A 22,009-nucleotide genomic window follows, 5' to 3' on the forward strand; every position below is an offset into this window, starting at 1 on the left:
ACCTATGTACCAAACGAACCCTAAGAGGATACAGTTTTGCTTCGATTTAGTTTGTATCTTGAGATCCTCTTGGTAAGATACAAAAGCCAAAGTGCTCCAAAATACCTATAGTTGACCTTTACCCCTATAATAGTGAATCTCCCTTCTCGAAACCTAATTTTACTTCTTTCTTAGGTCCAACATATTGATCTTCTTCTTCTTACTTACCCCTTTATTTATCTAATTGTTTTGAAGTTTTAAACTTTTAAAGCTTCATAGACGGTTGAATGGTAGGTCTCTCTGCTTCCAGCCTGCCACTCTCAAGTCAAAGGGTCTGAAGAACAGACGGGTAAGGATTTCCAGACCACACCACACCACCAACAAATCTTGGTGCTTCAACAAATAAATTAAAAATTCCGGTATTATTTACAGCAAGTTGGTTTCTTGTCCTGTTTAGAATTAAAGAAAGAAGATTTTATTGAGGGAAATGTTCTAATTGACTGGTAGGTTCAGCCCTGCAGCTGGCTAGGTGACCTTAAATACTTACAATGGAGATGGATCAAAATCAAGCATCTTTAGTGGAAACCCAGTTGAGGAAATCATGGGTTCCCACAAAATTGAGCTGGCTTTTGCTTTCTTCATCTGGGCATCACTGGCATGCTTATCTTCTTGCCATAGCCTCCCAAGTGAATACTCCATAGTGGAGCAAAATGAAGTGCTCAACAACTTCCCTGCAGAAGAGAGAGTGGTGGAGCTCTTCAGGCTCTGGAAGCAGAAGCATGGAAAGGTGTATAGGCAAGCTGAAGAGAGTGAGAGGAGGTTTGAGAATTTCAAGAGGAACCTCAAGTTTGTATTGGAGAAGACTGCAAAGAAGAGGGCTGCAAACAATGCACATGATAGCCAGAGGGTGGGGTTGAATAGGTTTGCTGATATGAGCAATGAGGAGTTTAGGAAGACTTACTTGTCTAAAAAGCTGAAAATGCCCACCAACAAAAGGAACAGTATGATGAGGAGAATGCATGAAGAACCAGTGCATTCATGTGAGGCTCCTTCAGCTTTGGATTGGAGGAAAAAGGGAGCTGTGACTGGTGTCAAGGACCAAGGCAGTTGTGGTATGTTTCAAATCATTTATTTCATTTACTAGTAAATACATTTCAATTTTTTTACAAGTGCATATAAATAGTTCTTCTGAGTACTGTTGTGGGAACACTTTGGACTTGTAAAAGTCAGACACCAGAATGTTTATGATTTCTCCCTGTAGATTGATTCAAAAGGTTTTAGGACAGATGCACTAGACCATCATTGGTTCTTCTAATCAACTCGGGATTACACATACTTTCGTGCTGCAGCACTGCTGCTCTAAATAGGTTCAGATACATAAACTTTAGGATGAAATATAACAGAATTGGTTGAAAAAAGGCGTAAACAATCTGAACTTCGAGCAATAAGTGAGGAAAGAAATGAAACACAACCAACTTTGGGGTCAAAACAAATCTTCCAATAAAACGGGAGATTTTAGATACAACCAATAGAATAGATGAAATGAATTTCCAAATAAGGCCAAGATCTTTAGAACTCATCCTTCATTGACTATTTGGTATCGCCCACTTTCTACAATCAATCGATGATATCAAAAGTCACATGGTCAGGATGTTAAAAGATTCTTTAGAGACTTTTTTTCCCAAAAACTTGTTATGTAGTAAAATAACAATATAGCTTTCAGACCTCAGGATATTACATTTACAAATGTCTTGCAGTGCTCGCTTTTACTGTTTTATTGAACAAACCATTTTTCTTACAAAACTGATATTTGATGATACTGTTCTTCTTCTTCTTCTTTCAATTTTGGAAAACGGCATATCATGCTTGGTGCTCCCAAGTTATAAACGACATGTCCTGTCTGTAAATTGACACTCATGCTAAGTTTTATTGATCTTTTAAAGAAATCTTGTTTTTGTGTTCACAGGAAGTTGCTGGGCATTCTCTACCACCGGAGCTATTGAAGGAATCAATGCAATAGCCACCGGAGAACTCATTAGTCTTTCAGAACAAGAACTTGTGGATTGTGACGGTACCAACGAGGGATGTGATGGAGGCTACATGGACTATGCTTTTGAATGGGTTATTGACAATGGTGGTATCGATACAGAAAAAAATTATCCATACACAGGTGTGGATGGTACCTGCAATGTCACCAAGGTCGGGTTCAACCCTATAGCTTATTAATAATACATATTGTGTTTGTCCGGAACAAATTTTGCCTATTTTCCTCTGTTCTTATTTGTGTGATGCCTTAATCAGGAGGAAACTAAAGTTGTCACCATTGATGGTTATGAAGATGTGGGAGAAACAGACGGTGATCTTTTATGTGCTGCCGTTCAGCAACCCTTTAGTGTTGGTATAGATGGTTCTGCGTGGGATTTCCAACTATACACAGGAGTAAGTCTAATTTATGTTCATTTCACTGGTTGGCTTGGATATCTGAAATGTTACTCAGACATAATTTTAATAATAAAAAAATTAATATGATTCAATCAGGGAATCTACGATGGCGACTGCTCCGACAATCCAGATGACATTGACCATGCACCTCTGGTCGTAGGATATGGCTCTGAAGGCGATGAAGATTACTGGATTGTAAAGAATTCGTGGGGGACTAGTTGGGGGATGGATGGATACATTTACATAAGAAGGAACACTAATTTAAAATATGGGGTTTGTGCAATCAATGCCATGGCTTCATATCCTACCAAGGAGTCATCTGCACCATCCCCAACAGCTCCACCACCACCTCCTACACCAGTGTCACCACCCCCTCCACCAACACCACCTACACCAGTGACACCACCGCCACCTCCCTCTCCTTCACCAAGTGACTGTGGAGACTTCTCCTATTGTCCAAGTGATGAGACATGCTGTTGCCTCTTTGAATTCTTGGACTACTGCCTCATCTATGGTTGCTGTGAATATCAGAATGCGGTTTGCTGCACCGGAACTGACTACTGCTGCCCAAGTGATTATCCCATTTGTGATGTTGAAGATGGTCTCTGCCTCAAGGTATGGAAATTCTATCATTGTTTCATTTCAATATCTACTTGGTGTTTGACACTGAAAACCAACATTATAGTGTACTTCGCAAGTTGCAAACTAATACTTAACCTAGTGTAGCAAGTTATGAAGCATATTAGAAAAGGGAAAAAAGTCGTCAAGTGTATACAGAATCATTTCATTTACCTCTCAAAGTAGATACATAGAATCAATAGAGCCGGCCGTTAAACTAATAACTAATGTCTCTCATATTTTCATTACACAGAATGCGGGAGATTTCTGGGGAGTGTCTGCAAAGAAGAGAAAAATGGCCAAGCACAAGCTCCCATGGACTAAAGTAGAGCAAACAGAGAAGACATACCACCCACTGCAGTGGAAGATGAACCGGTTTGCTGCAATGCGCTGAAAAAGGGAAAGGAAGTTATTGTTTCTGTGAAGTTTGAAGAAGGTTGTCACTATTGGTATTTAAATTTATGTAAAACAGGCATTTGTTCCTCCTGTTTTGTTTTTTTGTTTTTTTAACATATGTTCTTGTGAACATTGATTCATTAAACATATGCTGTAAACGAAACCTGAAACAGAAACATATTTGAGAAAAGTGATTTTTCTCTGCGTGATGCAACGGACAGAATAATTTGATCGATTACAGCTAAGTTTGATGTATTTTATTTTCCAATCTTGTAGCAGATAAGGTTCAAGACAGATTGAACAATTGTTGTCCTGGCTTTGTAATATATGTATGGTCTTTATACAAACCTATTGTACTAATTGCCATTCTTCTAGCTCAACAACAATTCTAAGCCAATCAAAAATTAGACAAAACAAAATACAATATCCATGTAGCTGAAAACTACCTTGTCCCAGTGCATCACACTCAGTTACAACAGTGAGTACTTCTACAAGACAGACTTTCTTCCTTGACAAAGGACCTGAGGGTCCTATTGGTAATTTATGAGGCTCAATTGGAGTTGCAGATTGCCTTGCCTCCTGTGATCTCACTGTGGACTTGGGCTGCCTGCCATGTTATTGCTGAGCCCTCTGCTGCTACTGCAAGAGTTGCTTTCCTGGCTGATGATATTGAGTTTTTTTCCCCATCTATTCTTCATTAAATAAAAACCTACTTGATTCATATATCAGAAAGAAAAGAAAAAGTTAAATGTACTTTCTTGGTATACAAGAGTAGATTTGTAGACGTGTAAAACTAGGAAATAATTTCAAATAATTGTCTAATTATGAACAATCATCCTAATCATTCTATCTGCTTAATTGCAGGTAGTTAGAATAAAATCATTATCAATCTGTTTGAACCAATATCTTCCAACATCTTATTCACATTAACAGTGGTATCTCTAACGATACTTTTATTTACATGAATTTTTTTACAACGGAATAATGCACTAACAACAAAAGTTACTGTCACCACAACGAGACTAGTCATAACTTGATCACAAATATTATTGTCTTCCATCTACACGAGTGGAATTCAAACCTCTGGTTTTGATAACTCATTTGCTACTTCAATTAAATTGTTATAACAAGGCAGTAACATGGACCAACGAAGATACATCATACGGGAGAGTCCCACTCCCCAATCGAATGTCGAATGCCCGTAATGTTCGGTTGACCCAGTCTAATTACCAAAATAACCCCAATTAAGAACAACTTTTGGTCTGTAGGGTGGCCTCCGCAATTTAAGGGAACTTTAGAAAAAGGCATTGCTGATTGACAATCTATTTTTATTGAAGTTACCATGTGGCTCTCTGCCATATCATATGTTATGCCATGTATTTTGTAGACATATGAGACCCAGAAAATAATTCTACTTTTTTCAGTTTCAAATTTCAACAACCCAACTTTGACATTGTCCCAAAAATAATCTTGCCATCCGGAGATAAAAAAAAAGAAAAAAGACGGAAGTAGTGAGAGAAAGTCGCATCATCCATCACATGGCAATGGGTCCAAATATGCTTTCATTTTCCACTTTCATGATGAGGCTCTATGAGCGACACACACTGCCTCATCAAATCATTTGAGTTTCTGTTACATTTTCGGAGCTTTTCTCCTAATTTTCTTTTTCACCACTAAGTTGTAAATTAATCAATTAATTTTTGATTTAGTAAAAAGAAAAAAGAAAAAAAAGATTGAGTATGATTTATAAAGTTGCCACGCGGACAAGGAGTCAGAGAGTGGACTGAAAAGTCTGAAAGTTGAAATAATAAATAAATAGGTCGGTCCACTAAGTTTGGCAGGATTGAAGAAATAAAGGAAAGGAAAGAGATTTGGATCAGCAACGGTCTCTGTTCCGCAACCGTAATGTCCGTGACCACACCTCTTCTCCTCCAAAGGTCTCAATCCCGATTTAATTATTTTAGGCTTTCATAAATAACCCAGCAAGAATCAATGGATGAATAAAAATCCCATAACAAGAAAGATTGAAAGATCAAAACTTTATGGAGGAGGAGAGGAGGGGACCACGTTTCTAGGAACAAGCAAGCAAGCAAAGCAAGGCAGAACAGAGCAAAATGATCAAATGTACCGTACAATGTTACAATGCAGTATAGCAGCCAGCAGTAGTTTTATCTTCTGCATGTGTTTGGTCTTAGTCTACTTTACTCTCTCTCTCCTCTGTTCCGACAATCCATATACACTCTTCGAAAAGTTAAAAACCACATACATACTCAGCTTCTTCCACCTCTCTCTCTCTCTCATCCTTTGGCTTTGCTTTTCTTTGGTTACACTCATTCCCCAAACTCTACGGCATCATTCTCGGAGCCAAATATCAGCAGGCTCAAAGCAATCTCTCGCTCTCTCTCTCTCTCTCTCTCTCTCTCTCTCTCTCATGCAGTGAGAGCCTGAGAGGTATGCCTCTTATCTTCTTCAATGAACTTTTATTTTGATATGGCTGTTTAATGAACAATGGTGTTATCAACTGTAATGAATTTAACTTGCAGAAATACTTTTTTTGGTTTTCTGGGTAATTCTGGGTTTTATTTGAGATAGTTGTTTGTTTCTTTGAAATGGGGGGTTCACAATTAAGTTTCTTCTTTTGGCCCTCACTTCAAGGTTACTGTTTGTTAGATCTTATTGATGGAATTGTGATGAGGGTTGCAGATTGTTGTTGTAAGGGTTAATTCTTTCTTCTTGGCCAGAACTAGTAATTCTTTTGGTTGTGAGACTGTCAGAGTAGGTAAAAATCAGTTCGTCTACTAAATGCTTTTCTGTTAGTTATTTATTCATAAATCCCAGTACCTACTGACTGTCTTTAAATTATTGGATTTGGCTTGTCTGTATAGTTGTTAATGTTTTTATCAACTGCTTTTCTGTTTTGTTTTTTGTTGTTCAAATGTTCTTTCCAGTCATATCTATTACAAGTAGCAAAACTGGAGTTGAGCATGCTAGTTGATATAAACTCTGGTTTGTTTTAGTGATTTTATTCTTCTCCGTTTCAGGATTTATTTCAATTGGGATGGTAAGGGATTTACCATGATCTTTTATGCCATCCCTGTTGTTAGCAATTGAAGCTTCTTTCTCAGTTGGTGAAACTTGAATAATAGAGGGATTGAGCAGAATTGGCTTGACCTGAATTAAGATATGGAGGAAAGAAAATTGAATTTGAATGCACGATTTTTGTCTGTGAGACGAATTGCTACAACACCAGTGTGCACAGATGGAGAGAAAGAGAAGATAATTCAGAGGCCCGATGGACGACATACTCTTCCACCTTACAAATCAGACTTTTGTTTGGAGCAGGTAACAGAACCAGTTGCAGTTCCTTTTCACTGGGAGCACATCCCTGGAAAGGCTAAGGAAGATAAAGAACCGGAGACTCAGCCTCGGGAGGAGACGTCTGTCACTCCTAGGCTTCCCCCTGGGAAGCCTATAGATTATGTTACAAAACAAACTTTAGAAAAGGATCATGCAGATCGAAATGGGATTAGACCTCAATTTAAATCATATTCTTCGAACGAAAATGTGATGGATTTGAAGTGCTCAAAAGAGAAAACAAATGAGAGAAGGGCCTTGGAAGTGGAGGATGAGGATGATGTTTATTCGGATGCACTTGAGACGATTTCCCCTACAGAGTCTTTCTCCTTCAACTGTAGTGCAAGTGGTCTGAGTCAATCTGATGGTGCAGATGTAAAGCAATCTAGAGCCTTCTCTGTGGATTTGCAAACTCGAGATTTGATGATGAGTCGCTTCTTACCTGCAGCCAAGGCAATGGCTTTGGAGACACCTCATTATGCTGCAAAGAAGCAATATATAGCACCTGAACAACCAAGACAAGTCACAAGGGTAATTCGTGAGGATATCAGGCCTTTACCTAATGAACAAGGGTCTCACATGGAACTGCAATATGACCAATATAAAGAGGAGGAAGAAAGCGAAGGAGAAGATGATGAGTATGATCCCTCTGGCTCCATTTCAGCAAAGGGTTGTGGGTTATTTCCTCGGTTGTGCTTAAGAAATTCTTTATGCCTCTTAAGTCCAGTTCCAGGGATGAAAGGTAGGACCCGGGCTCTCATGTCTTCCTCCTCTGGGGTTATAAGACCAGAAAAAACTACTTATGGTCGGTCTCACAGCCAACCACTCAACAAGGTTAGTAGGACACTTTCGTGTCTCTGGTTTTCTTTCAATTTTTTTGCATCCAATAACTAGAAGAAATCATATACAGTACTGACAGTCTTGTACTATTTTAATTAGCATGCTTTGGATGCTGCTTATAAGCACAAATCAAAAGGTGGAATCAAATCAGGTGAATTGCACAAGTTTGATAATAAGAAGGCTGGTGAATCCAGTCGCTTTTCACATTCTGGTGATCTAAAGAAAGGGAGGTCATCTCCCCTGAGGCATTCACGAAGTGCTTGCATATCCCCCTATCGAAATGAAGCACCTTCTGGAGTCAAATCAGGTGAATTGCAGAAGTTTGAGTATAAGCAGGCTGGTGAATCCAGTCTCTTTACACGTTCTGGTGATCTGAAGAAAGGGAGGTTATCTCCCCTCAGGCATTCACGAAGTGCTTGCATATCCCCATATCGAAATGAAGCACCTTCTGGAGTCAAATCAGCTGAACTGCAGAAGCTTGAGTACAAGCAGGCTGGTGAGTCACGTCGCTTTTCACATTCTGGTGATTTAAAGAATGGTAGGTCATCTACCTTCAGTAATTCACGAAGTGCTTGCGTATCCCCCTATCGAAATGAAGCACCTTGTGGAGTCAAATCAGGTGAATTGCAGAAGTTTGAGTATAAGCAGGCTGGTGAGTCCAATCGCTTTTCATATTCTGGAGATTTAAAGAAAGGCAGGTCATCTACCTTCAGTAATTCACGAAGTGCTTGCATATCCCCCTATAGAAATGAAGCACCTTGTGGAGTCAAATCAGGTGAATTGCAGAAGTCTGAGTATAAGCAGGCAGGTGCATCCAGTTGCTTATCGCATTCTGGTGATTTTAAGAATGGTAGGTCATCTCCCTTCAGGCATTCACGAAGTGCTTGCATATCCCCTTATCGAAATGAAGCACCAAAGTCTCCATTTCCTGGCGTGGGGTTTCTTGGCATTCCCAGAGAAGAGAGTGTCAAAGCCAATAGTAAGTTCAATCTGCGTAACAAGGGTGGTCACAAATTTCAGGAAGTGTTAAGCCACCAAAGAAGTATACAAGGGCCACGCTCTGAGAGCCCTACCATTGAGAAGACACTGTATGTAGATACTGTAAATACTGCCAAACTATCATGTTCAAATTCAAGTTCTTTAGTTACCAAGGAACAAGTAGACTCTACTGGTGAGGATTTTGATACCTTATTAAAGAGTAGAGACACGGAAGAAACTTGTACTGAATCGTCGTTTCTAGATATCAAATGCCTGACTTATTTGGAGGGTGGTGGCACATTGGAACATGAAGTATCGGATTCCATTGATGACAATCTACCTTCGTTATCTGACCTCTCACATGTCAAAGGCCAAGTAGTTGCAGTGAAGAACTCTCAGCTAGGAACTGGTCAGCATATTGAGCCATTCAGCTGTTCAAACTCCAGTGCTAATGGAAAAAGTGGTCAGATTATAAAAGCAGATCCAGGAATTGTTGATGCTACTTCTGTACAGTCTCCTCTTCCCCCACCTTTACCAAGATCACCTTCTCAGTCTTGGCTTTGGTCTACCCTTTCTTCAATTTCTTCGCGATATCCAATTTCACAAGCACGTAGTAAAAGGTTGGATTCCAAGACATCCTCCACCAGCACCAAGTGGGAAACCATTGTAAAAACTTCCAATTTGCGCCATGATCATGTTCGTTATTCTGAGGTAATCTCACCATCCTTCATTCTCACATAATTTCATATATACAATAGAAGTTCTATGATAAAAGGGAGCTCTAACTTTTCTTCCCCCTTGACAGGAATTGATTGCTCATATTTCTCAGCAATCCAAGAGTTAGAATTGCCGTGGTCTTCCAAAAATGTCTCCACGCTTGCTGCCTTCATTTGAAAAGTTTGTTTGAAGGTGACCAAAAGTAGTTAACATCGGCTGGCTATCTACTTATTTTATTTTTGCAGAGAGGTTCTCTTCCCCCCATCGTTTTTGCTCATGATATATTACTAGATGAATAACTTTGGTTTTCTCAGCTTTTTGCTTCTGGCTTTCTCTAGCTTACAATTGATTTCTTCTCGTACGAGTTGAACTGAGATAGCATATAGGCAAAAAAGGTCACACGGGCCCAATTTCTTGTAATTGGAGTATATCTTTCAGACAGCAATTCTAATTTATTTGGCTTCCTGTGATGCTGATGTATAGGAATTAATAGTTTTTTCTTTTGGGGTCATGATGCTGATAGTTCTTATTGGCTTTGATATTTTTGGAAAGATTAGGTCAATCATCCTATGGATTGATCATTCAAATATTTGTATATGTCAGTTTTGCAGTTTCTATGCTTCTGTCAAAAAGGAAATGTTTGTTCTTGATAGACCAGAAAGCTGAGACTCCATCAGCTACTTGGAACTCAAATAAAGTCTTTTTCCTATTTTTTTGAAGTCCAAAAAGAAAAGCAAAATAAATCTTACAAATCCCAAAGCAGGACTGTGTAGCTATATTAAGGCCCGTATTATTTTGTGGGCTGTCCCACTATGAGATTGTTGGCAAACTTTGCATTGAACTCATGACTCAATCTAAACTTCCAATCAATGGCCTACTTCAATTCAGTTTATTTTAACTTAACCCAGTATCAATGTTTTCCGACCAAAAAAAAAGGTTTCAATGTTATTATTCTAGCAACCAAAACACTAGCTTATAAATAACATAAACTCATGAACATTTGGTCGTGGTACCTAATTTCCGACAGTTGAGGTCAAATCTCATCAACACAGTTGTTGAGCTAAATAATAATAATAATCAAATTAGTGTCTTTTTGCCTCTATACTCAAAAACTTCAAGTAAACCCTTACTTCAGTCCCTTTTATTTGCTAGACCGGATATAAAATGCTGAATTGACTCAAATGAGTCGTTGCCAAAAATAAAAAAAGAATGGAGTCAAATGAGTTGACTCAGCCATGCCTTTCTTTCTTCTAATGCTTACATCCACTCCTCCAGGATGATTGCATGTATGTTGTATATTAAATCTACAAACACATCTAATGAATACAATCCAATTGTCGAGATTAGAAATATGTTAAAGAGTACTTATTGGAGAATCTCCCCTTTCTTCTAATGCTTACATCCACTCCACGATGATTGCCCCCTCTCTTTTGAACTCTCTCTTTCCAAATCCAATCCTGCATGGAAATTTAATGATGTATCTTCATTCATGCATTAGAAGGTTCAACGAGTAAAATTTGAAAAGCCACCCGCAAGTTTTTTTCTTTTTTGAAAAAGCTTGTAGTAAATTCAAAACAATAGACTTCATCAGTCGTATAGTTTTGGTTTCCATCACATACGTACTTTAAGAACTACTTCAGCTTCAACGTGGCCTGGCTACATGACATTGATTTGTATACACTGGAATTAATTGTGTTTGGATATACCCGCCCTATATTCATGACTATTTGCATTGTTCTACAATAATTAGAGAGAGAGAGAAAGCTTGGTGCTAATTTCCTGCTTGCTCCTGTCCTCAAGCTCTTTGTAATAGTTTTGTTTAATTCTTTGGGCAGTTTCATAAGCTTCTTCACTAACCATCTGATGTTGGAAAATCGTCTTCTCATGATTCTCAACTCTTTGGCTCAGACCCAATTCCAATTCAGGCATCCACTCCTTGTACTTCAAAATCTTTTCTTCGTTCAACTGTATTTCAATCAGTTAATTATTAGATAAAGAATACCGAAACAAAATTTAAACTAACGAATATAAATTATGAGAAACGTACCTCAAGCCTAAATGGGGGCTCGAATTCAGTTTTGTGGCAACTGGAATTGCTGATAGAATTGTATGAATTTGATGGAAACCGCCTTGTGTTCTTGTTCTCTCCAAGGTTCCATTCTGTTGATCTTGTATTGTGGAAAAACTGCTCATTATTCAACCTTGGTGTGGTGCGCATATGACGCACTAAATGGTCAGATTGCGAGCCATTATAATTATGTGACCAACTGACTTTGGCAGGAAATCTTTTAGCTCTCCAACATTGTTGTTTGTTAATCATTCCAAATGGAGGCCACTTCTTTTCCTCAAGAAACCGGCTAGGGTTTATGGGGACAGTAGTCGATCGCACCGTCATGTCCATCGATTTGTTGCCTTGTACAACTTCTTCGTTTAGTAGAGAACATGATGACCTTAATTATTAGAACAACATCATTCATCAGGTTTAACAGATCAAGGAAAGAGGGAGAGAGAGATAATTTGTATAGTATAAATTAAAGTATATATACCTTGGAACGTTAGGTTTAAAATCTGAGTGTAGTGGTTGTCTGTGGTCGTGTGAAGGTGTCGCTACAACAATGCCACCGTTGTCCGTTCTAAAGTATACATGTTGACGAGGCTGCTTAATTGTTTGGTGCAACATGCAAGCTATGTGATCCCTCCCACGCGTGGATTCTTGTTTCTCAGATACCACTGTACATTAATAAATAAATTAAGGAAATTTAGTTGCGTGAATGAGTTTTTTTTATTATCTGAATTATTTAATTGTTTCACTTTCTTTTTCCTTGAACAAATTAAAATTCAGTATTATAAACTCAAAGACGAGAGATGAAATTTTACCTTGACCATCCCCATCAAGCTTCTTACTTCGATACATCTGATAATGGAAAATGCATTATTAAATAGAAGGATATCAGTTGGGAAAACAAGGAAGGATGGGCAAATTATATATCAGAACAGAAACTACTGGTTTAAGAATTAGTCTATGATACCTGCAAGTGACTCTTTACATGCGAAATGCTAAGTCCTTTCACATTCATGAGCTGAAGAACTAACTTGGGAGTTGCTCCTACCAATAAGTAAAGAGAAGAATTAAAACTAATGTCAAATATATATATATATATATATAATATGATCTAGCTAAGTTAGAAACTTACTGTCTTGGCCACCGAGTCTTTCAACAGCATGAACAAAAGAAAGATGGAGTTGAGGTGTCCACCGGAGACGAGGCATTTTCGATCTCACATATTGCCTTACTTTCCCTCTCCGCCTTTCATTTCCTTCAGCACTGGATGCAGTACTACTATTGATATTCCCTTGACCTCTTTTTTCGTCGTCTTCGTCAACACTCAGTTCGAATTCTTCAACCTTGGTATCATCACAATTATCACTACCAGCTTCTTCATTCAAATCAAAGGATGAGCATTTCAATTGGGAAGACCCCTCTGATGTGTTTTCTTCCTGATCACCATAATCTTTCTCATTGGTCATGGCTAGCTCTAGCTAGCTTCTTAAACTCCCAAGACTGATAAGTGATGTCCTCTTAATCAGGTTGCTGTATGTTGCTGGAAAAAAAAAAATCATCAAATGAGAATTAAAAACAGTGAGTTTCACAAGAAAAGAAAAGGAAAACTAAAGTCCTTTTATAGTCATCCTGCACGCTTGGTAAGATTGCGCCCGAATAAAATACATTTTGAAAACAAATCCTGAATGGACATGATCATTGAAAAATATAAAGATGCATCGAAGTTAATTAGTATTGCTAAGAACAAGAGTTTTCATCAATATGCTGACAAGAGTTCAGCTGTTATCTGCCACTCCAGAATAAATTATAAACAAAAGATGAAAAGAAAAAATTCAAAGTTACACACACACACACACACACACACACACATATCTATACAAAAATTTAGGTTTTATGATTAATTCTTGAGAGAAAGAGGCAGAGAGCAAGATCTCTTATCAATAGATCGATAGTCATAGTTTAAGGAAATGAACATTAGAGTAGGCAAATAATAGATCATATACAGGTAATGAACATAAGCTGATAAACTGGTGTGTCATTGGCGGTTAATTTCTCAAAAGTAACGAGCCATCCTATAAGGAAATAGATATGGCAAATTTTTTTAGAGAGATGCTACATGTTTGCATCACGTACCCCCATAGAAAACATGATGTTTATGATCCTCGGAAGCTGTGGGAGATCACGAAAAAAAGAAGAAAAAGAGACCAAAAGAGAAGAAAAGAGGAAAGAAAGAATCTCAACCTTAATGGTTATCAATTGCTTCTTGAAGAACTCCCTCCTAAAGATTACTGATTGGCAGACAACTACTACCTTTCATTAGTGTCCAAAATTCTTGGAAAATTCACTAACAATCATCTTGAGTAGGTGGAGGTACCTACTCAAGATTATTTGTGGTTAAAGAAGAAAGCAATTAATTAGATTATCATCACAAAAATAATTAAAGAGTTACTTTATTCACTCTCTTTTTCCTAAATACAAACCATTGATGGTGAAAGTACTTGCCTCAATCCTTCTTCCAAGTAATCAAACAGTTCGCCATTCCGATTCGAGGATGCGGTGAAAGGGGAGAGCTAGAGATGCATATAAGTTTCTTAATTAGTAATGAAAAGATTTGGCCATATTGGTTTTGGGATGTTTTTGTTTGGTCCAAAGACTCCAAACAATGGAATTAAAGTCATCCAAATGCAGATATTCCAAGACTTTCATGGCATAAGAAAGTTAATACTCACATTATGGATACAGATCATACAACTACTGCTTCCTTGGATTGTTGTAAATCATGTGATTCCTCTCTCCCTTTTCTTCCTTGCCTCTCCTTTTCAATTTTCACACTTGTCCTTTCAAAACCTGTGCTCTCTGAGCTGTGTTTCTCTCTCTCTCTCTCTCTCTCTCTCTCTCTCTCTCTCTCTCTCTCTCTCAAATGCTCGTGGTTATCTTAATTGTCTTGACCTCCGAGGAGACTCCTCTCTGGTCTATTGGTTTATTAATGATAATCAAATGTTGTTTTGTTCAGTAAGTTTCATCTTTGTTAATGTAATGAACTAATTATTAATAAATTAAGCAAGAGTGGGGACCTCTTATGTCATCACTCTCAATTTCAATTCCCACCTAAAATTGGACTTTTTCCCATTATCAACATGCACATCTGTTTTCCTGTGTGTGTCGACGTGTAGGTTTTTCGATTCTAGCACGCACACTTTGCCGTAGCTCTTGCATTTCATGATTGGTAAGGTTGTTTCACATAAACACTGAATTTTGTGGGGCCATGCATGGTGAGGTGAGAATTCTTGAGATTGAATATAATACTGGTCAATTTTGGTGGGACTTCATGCGAGCTAGACCAAATGGCATGAATCGATCATTCCCATAACATAATTTTCCAATTGTGCAAATTGATTTCACACTGATATGCATGCCCATCTCTATCTGCAGACAAATTAAATATACTTTAGACAAAATGAATGAATAATCCACAAGTTGAAACAATGACTTCAACTTCTACACATCTACTATGAAATAAGAACATTATTATCAATTTCAATGGGTGTTAGTTAGATTGGAATGGCCCAAGTTGTGTGGTTCTAAGTGATTCTGGGCTCTTAAGTCTCAATGTTACCCGTGTGTGTAAGTTTTTCCCCCTTCTCTTTTCTAACTTTGACTTTAAAAAGACAAGAACATGAAAGAATATATTACAGACATATACTATAAGGAGAAATTAATCGCATATCATTCTAGTCAAAATAATTTGCCATTATTACTTGAACAGAAGATGCTGAACCATTTCATGATGATCTTGTGGAACTTGATATTTTAATGTTGTTGTTTAAAAGATGCTGATATTTCGAGAAGGGGGGATTTATCACCTACCTGTTTGACTAAGTACAGTTGCTTTTAAAAGAAATACATGTTAGAGGAAGAAGCTAGTCTCACTACTAACTTTGTTGACTACTTATAACCCGAGCTAACCATTTCTGTTATGTCTTCTAGCAGATGTTAAAAGTCAATTTTGTCCACTGTTTCGTGATAAGTATCTGCAAGAAAATAGTTTATATTTTTAGAGAGTAGAACGTAATGCATCCAATGGGTAGAAAGCTGACTGCTGGCCTTGCAAAATGAGTGCCACTCATAGTAATCATATATAATCACGACCATCATTTACATGCAAATGGGGTTATAACATTAAAAGTCAGAAGCTGATGATGATGAAGAGAGCGTTTCTTTATTAATATCCGAGTTGGAACAAAGTTGATGATTGGTGCATGTTACCAAATTACTTCCACCTATCACACTACACCAGCTGGCCGTATAAGTTTTGTTTCCGTAAAATCATGAGTCACCCCATAAATAGAAATGTTCTCATACCAAAGTGTCTAATAACAACATAAATTTATATTGACAGACTATAAAATCGTTAATCAAGTTGATTCTTACTGAAATATATCGTTTTAAGATACCTTTCATTATCCCTAATATATATTATGTGCAACATTTTATCATCATATTCTCTACCATCCAAAGTGGTTTACTTTCCAAGGCATCCAGAGAGAAATTGGACTGTCCTGACTCCCGTGCCAAAAGAGTCCTCCTTATAGTCTTTGGGAAAGAAGAGGAATCATTTGGTTAATTTGACTAACCTAGAACGACAGCTGAATATATAGCTATAGATTTAACCAACAGAATTTGGGTCAAATTAGTTAATCGATTTCGATGGGTTAATTGAGTAAAAACAAAACAATCAGTCGTCCGTTTCTGATTAACCTAATGGGACGGTCGTCCACTCCGATTTTCAAAACTATGAAAAAAGGAAAAAAAAGCATTTGCTCTTTTGTCTTCACGTATGCATGGGGAGTTGACAATTTCAAGCCAAGAAAGAATCTTTCAATTAGTTTTCTCTATAATATTCCCCACAACGGAGACATCCATCCAATCCTAACCTAGCTAGCAGCTAGCACCGCTATGCAATATCTTGGTCTTTAAATAAGAGCTACTGGGTTTTATTTTAATTTAACCAGAAAGGAGAATCATGTCTGGTTATAGTATTTTAATGGAGTTCAATATGATTTCATGCATGCCTGGGTATTACTCTGTTTGTCTTCTTACGATTGTTTGCAGATATCATTTCAAAAATTTTGTTTATGTTTTGGGGAAATCGACCATTGCACTAGAGAATAAGTGAAAACTGGCTGACCAAATTATCTTCTTGTTTTTATATAAGTGCCTGTTTCTCACCGTTCCCTTTATTTTAAGAGAAACCTCTGTCTAATTTGTGTGGTGATTGGAAAATGACAATATAAATTCTTGTACTCTTCTTTCTAGTGCATAGTCGACCGTATCAAAGAGCCACACTACAAACTAAAACAGAGACATCTCTCCAGAAATGGCACTATTTTTTTACAATGTGAAAACGAGTATATCTTTTTTCAGATGTCTCTTACGTTGTTGGAAGGGCGTTTAGAAAAGTTTGGTAATTAACAATGATATTATTCTAATTTATTTTCTAACAGGAAAACTTATTGGGAAGGAGTGGTGCGACAGTCGTTTCTCACGTGCTAGGTCACATCATAAGTGTTGTAGAAATAGTTATCCATCATTCCGGAACATGTAAGTTTCTCTCATTTGCAAGAGATGCTAATAGGGTTAAGAAGCAGATTGAGTTGTTTTGTTGAAGCCAAGAGTAACGACATAAGACAGCCTTAGTATAGCATGACCTGACAGCTCAACTTCAAAATTGGATAAAAATTCTAGTACTTTTTTTCCCCATTGTAGATCGGGTTCAATGTATTGGTGCATATGAAGACAGTAAAACAGAATCTAACTGTGCAGATCTATGAAATGCTGGCATAAGACCCGCCGCCAACATGGGTTCTTCATGATCAGAGTGAGACAGAGAGGGAGGTGACATTCTGACAAACATGTGGGAAGCCTTTGTTTTTCGTTTTTCGTTTTCGTTCAGTTTCTCATTTACCATTCTAATTAACCTGACAGGGCCTGAGCGATTGAGATTGGAAACAACTGGTGAAAAAACTATAGGCCTTCTTTTCTTCTGTTTTTCTTGATTCTTAATAAATCATTGGCTTCGCAAAGAGGGCCACAAGAAAGACAATACTAAATATATAGTTCATGTCCTATCTAAATTGGGCCTTGCCCTCTGGACTAACCCTCCTAAGAATTTACTTGTGGGCAGCAGGTCAAGCTTTGGGAGTTAATTAGTCTCTCTGTATCTGGTACAGCTTCTGGGCATTGAAAAGCCTTCACAACAGAACAATCAATTTAGGAAGAGTCAAAAATAAGAATTACAAGTAGTTCATAAATTGCAAGCTATGCAGCCAAGATTAAAGACTGACGAAAAAAAAAAATACGACGTTTGTTATTATTGAAAAAGAGAGCAATCACAGAAACGATGTCCAGGATACAAGGTCTTTCGATCAGCTTTCACAACCAAGCCAATGTAATAATATTTACAATTGAATGCCTTGCTTTAGGAAAAAAACTGTAATATTGTCATGGCCGGTTAGCTCCAATGTTCCACCTATCTCCTCGGAGCTCCTCCTTTTTGCAGCCAAGCAACTAACGCTATCTTACATCCAGTCCAAAATTCCCATTTACTTTCTAATGGTCGGGCCCTTGTACACCCCCCTGCGGACTACGAAGTTCTCAGGAGGTTGAATCTCTTCCAACCAAGCTACTTCAGATGGTTCTGCGCCACACAACTCTTCAAGACCTTTTGATGAAAAAAGAATAACAGAAAACTGTTAGTTCAAGAAATCAAACGGGTGTCTGTAAAAACAAGTTATGAGTGCAAGGAACCGAAGATACTTGGAAGATCTACACGAGGGGACTTCCGGAAATAAGAACAGTGTCGCCCATCTTCTGAGGAGTAAGGAGGTGAAAGAATGTCAAAGAGAGCACAGGACGTCAAGGCTTTGAAACAATGAATATTGCCTCCACTTTTTGGATAAAGAACTGTTGTACCACAAGGTGCACTCATTTCACAATCGCGAACAAGCTTTGCAGGTCTTGCTGTAAATTTTCACGGATAAAAACTCGAATTTCTTTTACCCAAAATAGTGTAAAAAGAAGTAGACGCAAAGTCTTTTGAAAGAAAATTGTTATCTATTACATAATAAGATAGATTGAAATGAGAATCAATATTTACAAGATCAAATATAAGCAAGTTCAATCATATCAGACTCATATATAGAGACGAGATGTATTTCAAACAGCACTAAACTTGTAGGCCATTTATAATCTTGTTGTGTATAAGGCAACTGAAGCAAACTAGAGCATTGATTGAATGATTTCTTGATGATAATCATGGGCATACGAAACATACATAGTCACTAAGTGGACAGTAAGATGATACTGCAAAAGTATACAATCCATTGATTTCAACACTTTCGACAATCTAATAAATTAGCTATAGATCATTAGTGCACTGATTATCTTATATGATTCACAGTTAAATTCCTAAAGGCATTAACCATCAGCAACTTCAAATAGTAAAGAAGCTACTTATAATTTTTTTTAAAAAGTTTATTCACAAGCATCAAGGGGGTGATGCCCTGCATACAAGTACATGAGGAAATTCAAATTGAAAAGAGAAAATTAACATCTGCAAAAACATAACAAAGATGTTGAAGAGCAATTATTCATTGAAGACAACGATATTCACGAGAATGAAGCTTCATCTCCAAACCAAATGATTCACACCTTCAAAACTTCTACCATGCATATATGCTCAAACAACCACAGTGATCAAGCTATCCAAATCACAAAAGGACCATGCCAATACCAGAGAGTAGCAAAACGAACACCCATATGAAGCTACTCTATAAGAATGAAGACCATCATATTTATAAGTACGTTTCAGGTTTGTCCTATTTTGTTTATGTACAATCATTTATGATTGCAGATAGTAGTAGTCTTAACAAATTCATCTATATTTTACCCAACAAACCAAGAAGCAGGGCACAACTAATCAGTAGTGAGTTAATTTACTGATGATTTCTTAAATGAGAGTCAGGCATCATGGCTGAGATGCATGCTGATTAAAAGAAACGCTGAACAAAAGCAAGCATGTACTTTTTTTCAGATATAATGTTCCAATCACCAATATAAGAGGATTGCACAAACTTGAACTACTCAAAGGTAGATAGACAAGAGCACCTTTAGAAACATCAGAGCACTCCGGTAAATCAAGCCAATCGTATGATCTCACATGCAAAGAACCATAAAGAAGCTTGCTCAAAACAGTCATTCCAGGATGATTATGAAGGGGTATGATAGAGCCAGGTGGCATGCAAAAGATTCCTATCTGCATGAGAAAAATATATATATCAAAGCTTATACTATAAAGGCAGCTTTAAGATTTTCCAAATTTATAGGTGAACTAAAATAAAGCACACAGATCAATCTACGGGCATCAAAGTAAATGATGAAGGGATCATGGTCCCGTAGCTTACCGAAAATCTATCGCATTCATGCAAATGCAGATATTTGATTGCGGGTGGGTACTGATGAGTGCCATTACGCCCTTTTCTGCCATTGCTACCATGAAATCCGCGTGCCAATTGTGCTTCCTGTTCGAGACCCACATTAGAAGCCTTCAATTCATCTGGAAGAGCCACATATGAAAGAGTAAACCAACGGTTGTATGCTAAACTAAGGACCAAGAACTTGGATCATGTGCAAGCACAGAGCCTATACAGGCTAAAATCTAAGTCCATGATAAAAAATTGGTCAAGAAAATAAACAGAAATATATAGCAATCTCCCACCTAAGATAGCACGAACTCTCTCTAGGTCTTCTTCTGATATTGGACCATTACTAGAGAAGGACACCTTGCAAGCATTATACAACTTCTGAACCACAGGCATGGTGTGAGCAATGGGGTTTTCGGACCAATTTGACCAATCAGAGAATGATGCAGTATAAATGTGAATCAGATCCAACTCCTAAAACTAATCGGGTTGATTTTTTTTTTTTCTTTTTCTACAAGATAGCATTGAAAGGCAACTTCCTTTCTCTGCAGCAATTCCAAAATCCAGCTCTACGTGAACCCAGAGGGCAGCAATATATATGCATGGTAGTTTAATCAATCCCCGTCTAAATTAACCTTGTTCTGTAGCACCTAAACCTACCAACATAACACAAATTGCAAACGCTGTCCATATTGCCTTTTCTGAGACCTGAAAATTCAGATCAACAAAGTAAACCACTGATAAAGAAGACGACTTTATTTTCCAAACTTTTCTCAGTATTCTCAGTAAACCATCAGAGCCAGATTAAACCAGCTAAACCCAAATCAGATTTCAGATTAAGCAAATTAACAATCCATTAAGGAGAAAAGAACCCAATACGGTGAAATTCAGTGTCTCGTATGGAATCGATGATCTACAGAAGCATCAGAGCAACAAAATCCATTCTTTAACGAGCAGGGTTGTTTAGAATCAGATGAAAAAGAGACGCATATTATAAGCACGTCAGAAAGTAGCAGAGAAAAAACGAGTGTGTGCGAAAGACGAGGAGAAAAAAAAAAACGAAAGGGATGGTTATATGGTGATATAGGAGAGCACCTGAGAACTGAGAGTGGGTTGTATGGCGGACCAACAGTGAGACAAAATATAAAGATGTAAGCTTTTGAGATTCTGGGTAAAGAGATAAGTGAGATGTTCTTGTCAAATATGTTATTTCTTATATTATCAATCAAACGTTGTGCATCTATTTATGATTCATAATTCAACTTGATTAATTATATCGATTTTGATTTTAAAATATTTTTGTGTTGATAGCATAACAACAAATGTGATATCTGATAGTGAAAACTTTGGATTCACACTCAGGATAAGAGTTCGACTATCATATTTTCTTAGTAAGTTAACTAAAATAAATTCGAGTGGATCTCAATCATCAAGGTACTGTTAATGCATTGTGAGTCTCATAAACGTCTAAACCCATGATGTGGATACTTCTTTACATTCATCAATATCATCATTTTTCATGTGGTAAAATTACATTGGAAATGGAAATGAAAATGGGAATGAGATACATGAACTCAAGTGAAAATATGGCAGCGTCAAGAAAAAGCCGACAGACAAATCATTACGTTCATTGCATCCTGCCCGCATCGTACATTCCTGTGATTCCTTTGCTTTGTCTTATTACATGATCATTAATCATTAGCTAATGAAATGTTTAGCCCAAAAGGACTGAATATATTCGCCCATCATTTTCGTCATTATGATCCAGCTCACTTCATACTGGACATTAAGCCCACTTATAAACAGAGCCAACCCAAATGGCATTATTGCTCAAATTGCACAATTATCCAATCAACGCATAATCTTCTCACATCATATCTCTTGGTTTTATACTCATGATTACAAAATTAGAAACATAATTTTATCACTTAGCTCCTAATCGCGTCACATGTGCAAGTAACAATTATAATACCAATCATGTCCCTTTTTGAGATGAAAGAGTTGCCACTTTACTTTAGGCACCCAAAAGTACTTCTTTGAGTGTTTTAATTTATTATAAGAATCCCGGATTTCACCCCTACGTGTAGAGATTTAAGTTCAGCTTGGACTTTTTAGTGCATTTTTTTCTTTGTTCCTTTATTAG

The 22,009-nt window shown here is 37.4% G+C and overlaps 4 protein-coding genes across 7 annotated transcripts; 2 read left to right on the forward strand and 2 right to left on the reverse strand.

Moving 5' to 3' along the window:
- On the forward strand, positions 540 to 3,795 carry LOC18780282 (low-temperature-induced cysteine proteinase). Its single transcript, XM_007211763.2, has 5 exons — positions 540 to 1,091; positions 1,946 to 2,178; positions 2,281 to 2,418; positions 2,518 to 3,036; positions 3,293 to 3,795. The coding sequence occupies exons 1-5, from the start codon at positions 581 to 583 to the stop codon at positions 3,431 to 3,433; spliced, it is 1,542 nt and encodes a 513-aa protein (XP_007211825.1). The 5' UTR covers positions 540 to 580; the 3' UTR covers positions 3,434 to 3,795.
- On the forward strand, positions 5,227 to 10,036 carry LOC18778608. The gene is made up of 4 exons (XM_007212743.2): positions 5,227 to 5,886; positions 6,477 to 7,623; positions 7,729 to 9,318; positions 9,413 to 10,036. Exons 2-4 carry the CDS (start codon positions 6,619 to 6,621, stop codon positions 9,449 to 9,451), a joined length of 2,634 nt encoding a protein of 877 aa, XP_007212805.1. The 5' UTR covers positions 5,227 to 5,886; positions 6,477 to 6,618; the 3' UTR covers positions 9,452 to 10,036.
- LOC18779555 (putative two-component response regulator ARR21) lies at positions 10,841 to 14,341 on the reverse strand. Of its 3 annotated transcripts, none has more exons than XM_020561987.1 (7): positions 14,116 to 14,341; positions 12,519 to 12,926; positions 12,354 to 12,430; positions 12,202 to 12,238; positions 11,871 to 12,054; positions 11,372 to 11,774; positions 10,841 to 11,289 (listed from the first exon to the last, which is right to left on the reverse strand). In XM_020561987.1, the coding sequence occupies exons 2-7, from the start codon at positions 12,850 to 12,852 to the stop codon at positions 11,071 to 11,073; spliced, it is 1,254 nt and encodes a 417-aa protein (XP_020417576.1). In that variant the 5' UTR covers positions 12,853 to 12,926; positions 14,116 to 14,341; the 3' UTR covers positions 10,841 to 11,070. The 3 variants fall into 3 exon arrangements, with proteins under 3 accessions (XP_020417576.1, XP_020417577.1, XP_020417578.1); XM_020561988.1 differs by lacking the exon at positions 14,116 to 14,341 and adding an exon at positions 13,628 to 13,866; XM_020561989.1 differs by lacking the exon at positions 14,116 to 14,341 and adding an exon at positions 13,520 to 13,618.
- LOC18781100 (plant cysteine oxidase 4) lies at positions 17,723 to 21,105 on the reverse strand. Of its 2 annotated transcripts, XM_007212080.2 has the most exons (6): positions 20,962 to 21,105; positions 20,163 to 20,574; positions 19,849 to 20,000; positions 19,553 to 19,700; positions 18,203 to 18,406; positions 17,723 to 18,107 (listed from the first exon to the last, which is right to left on the reverse strand). In XM_007212080.2, the coding sequence occupies exons 2-6, from the start codon at positions 20,260 to 20,262 to the stop codon at positions 17,989 to 17,991; spliced, it is 723 nt and encodes a 240-aa protein (XP_007212142.2). In that variant the 5' UTR covers positions 20,263 to 20,574; positions 20,962 to 21,105; the 3' UTR covers positions 17,723 to 17,988. The 2 variants fall into 2 exon arrangements, with proteins under 2 accessions (XP_007212142.2, XP_020417580.1); XM_020561991.1 differs by having other exon boundaries at positions 20,163 to 21,105.

Source organism: Prunus persica, chromosome G4 (assembly GCF_000346465.2).
Source record: "Prunus persica cultivar Lovell chromosome G4, Prunus_persica_NCBIv2, whole genome shotgun sequence".
NCBI classification, from domain to species: domain Eukaryota; kingdom Viridiplantae; phylum Streptophyta; class Magnoliopsida; order Rosales; family Rosaceae; genus Prunus; species Prunus persica.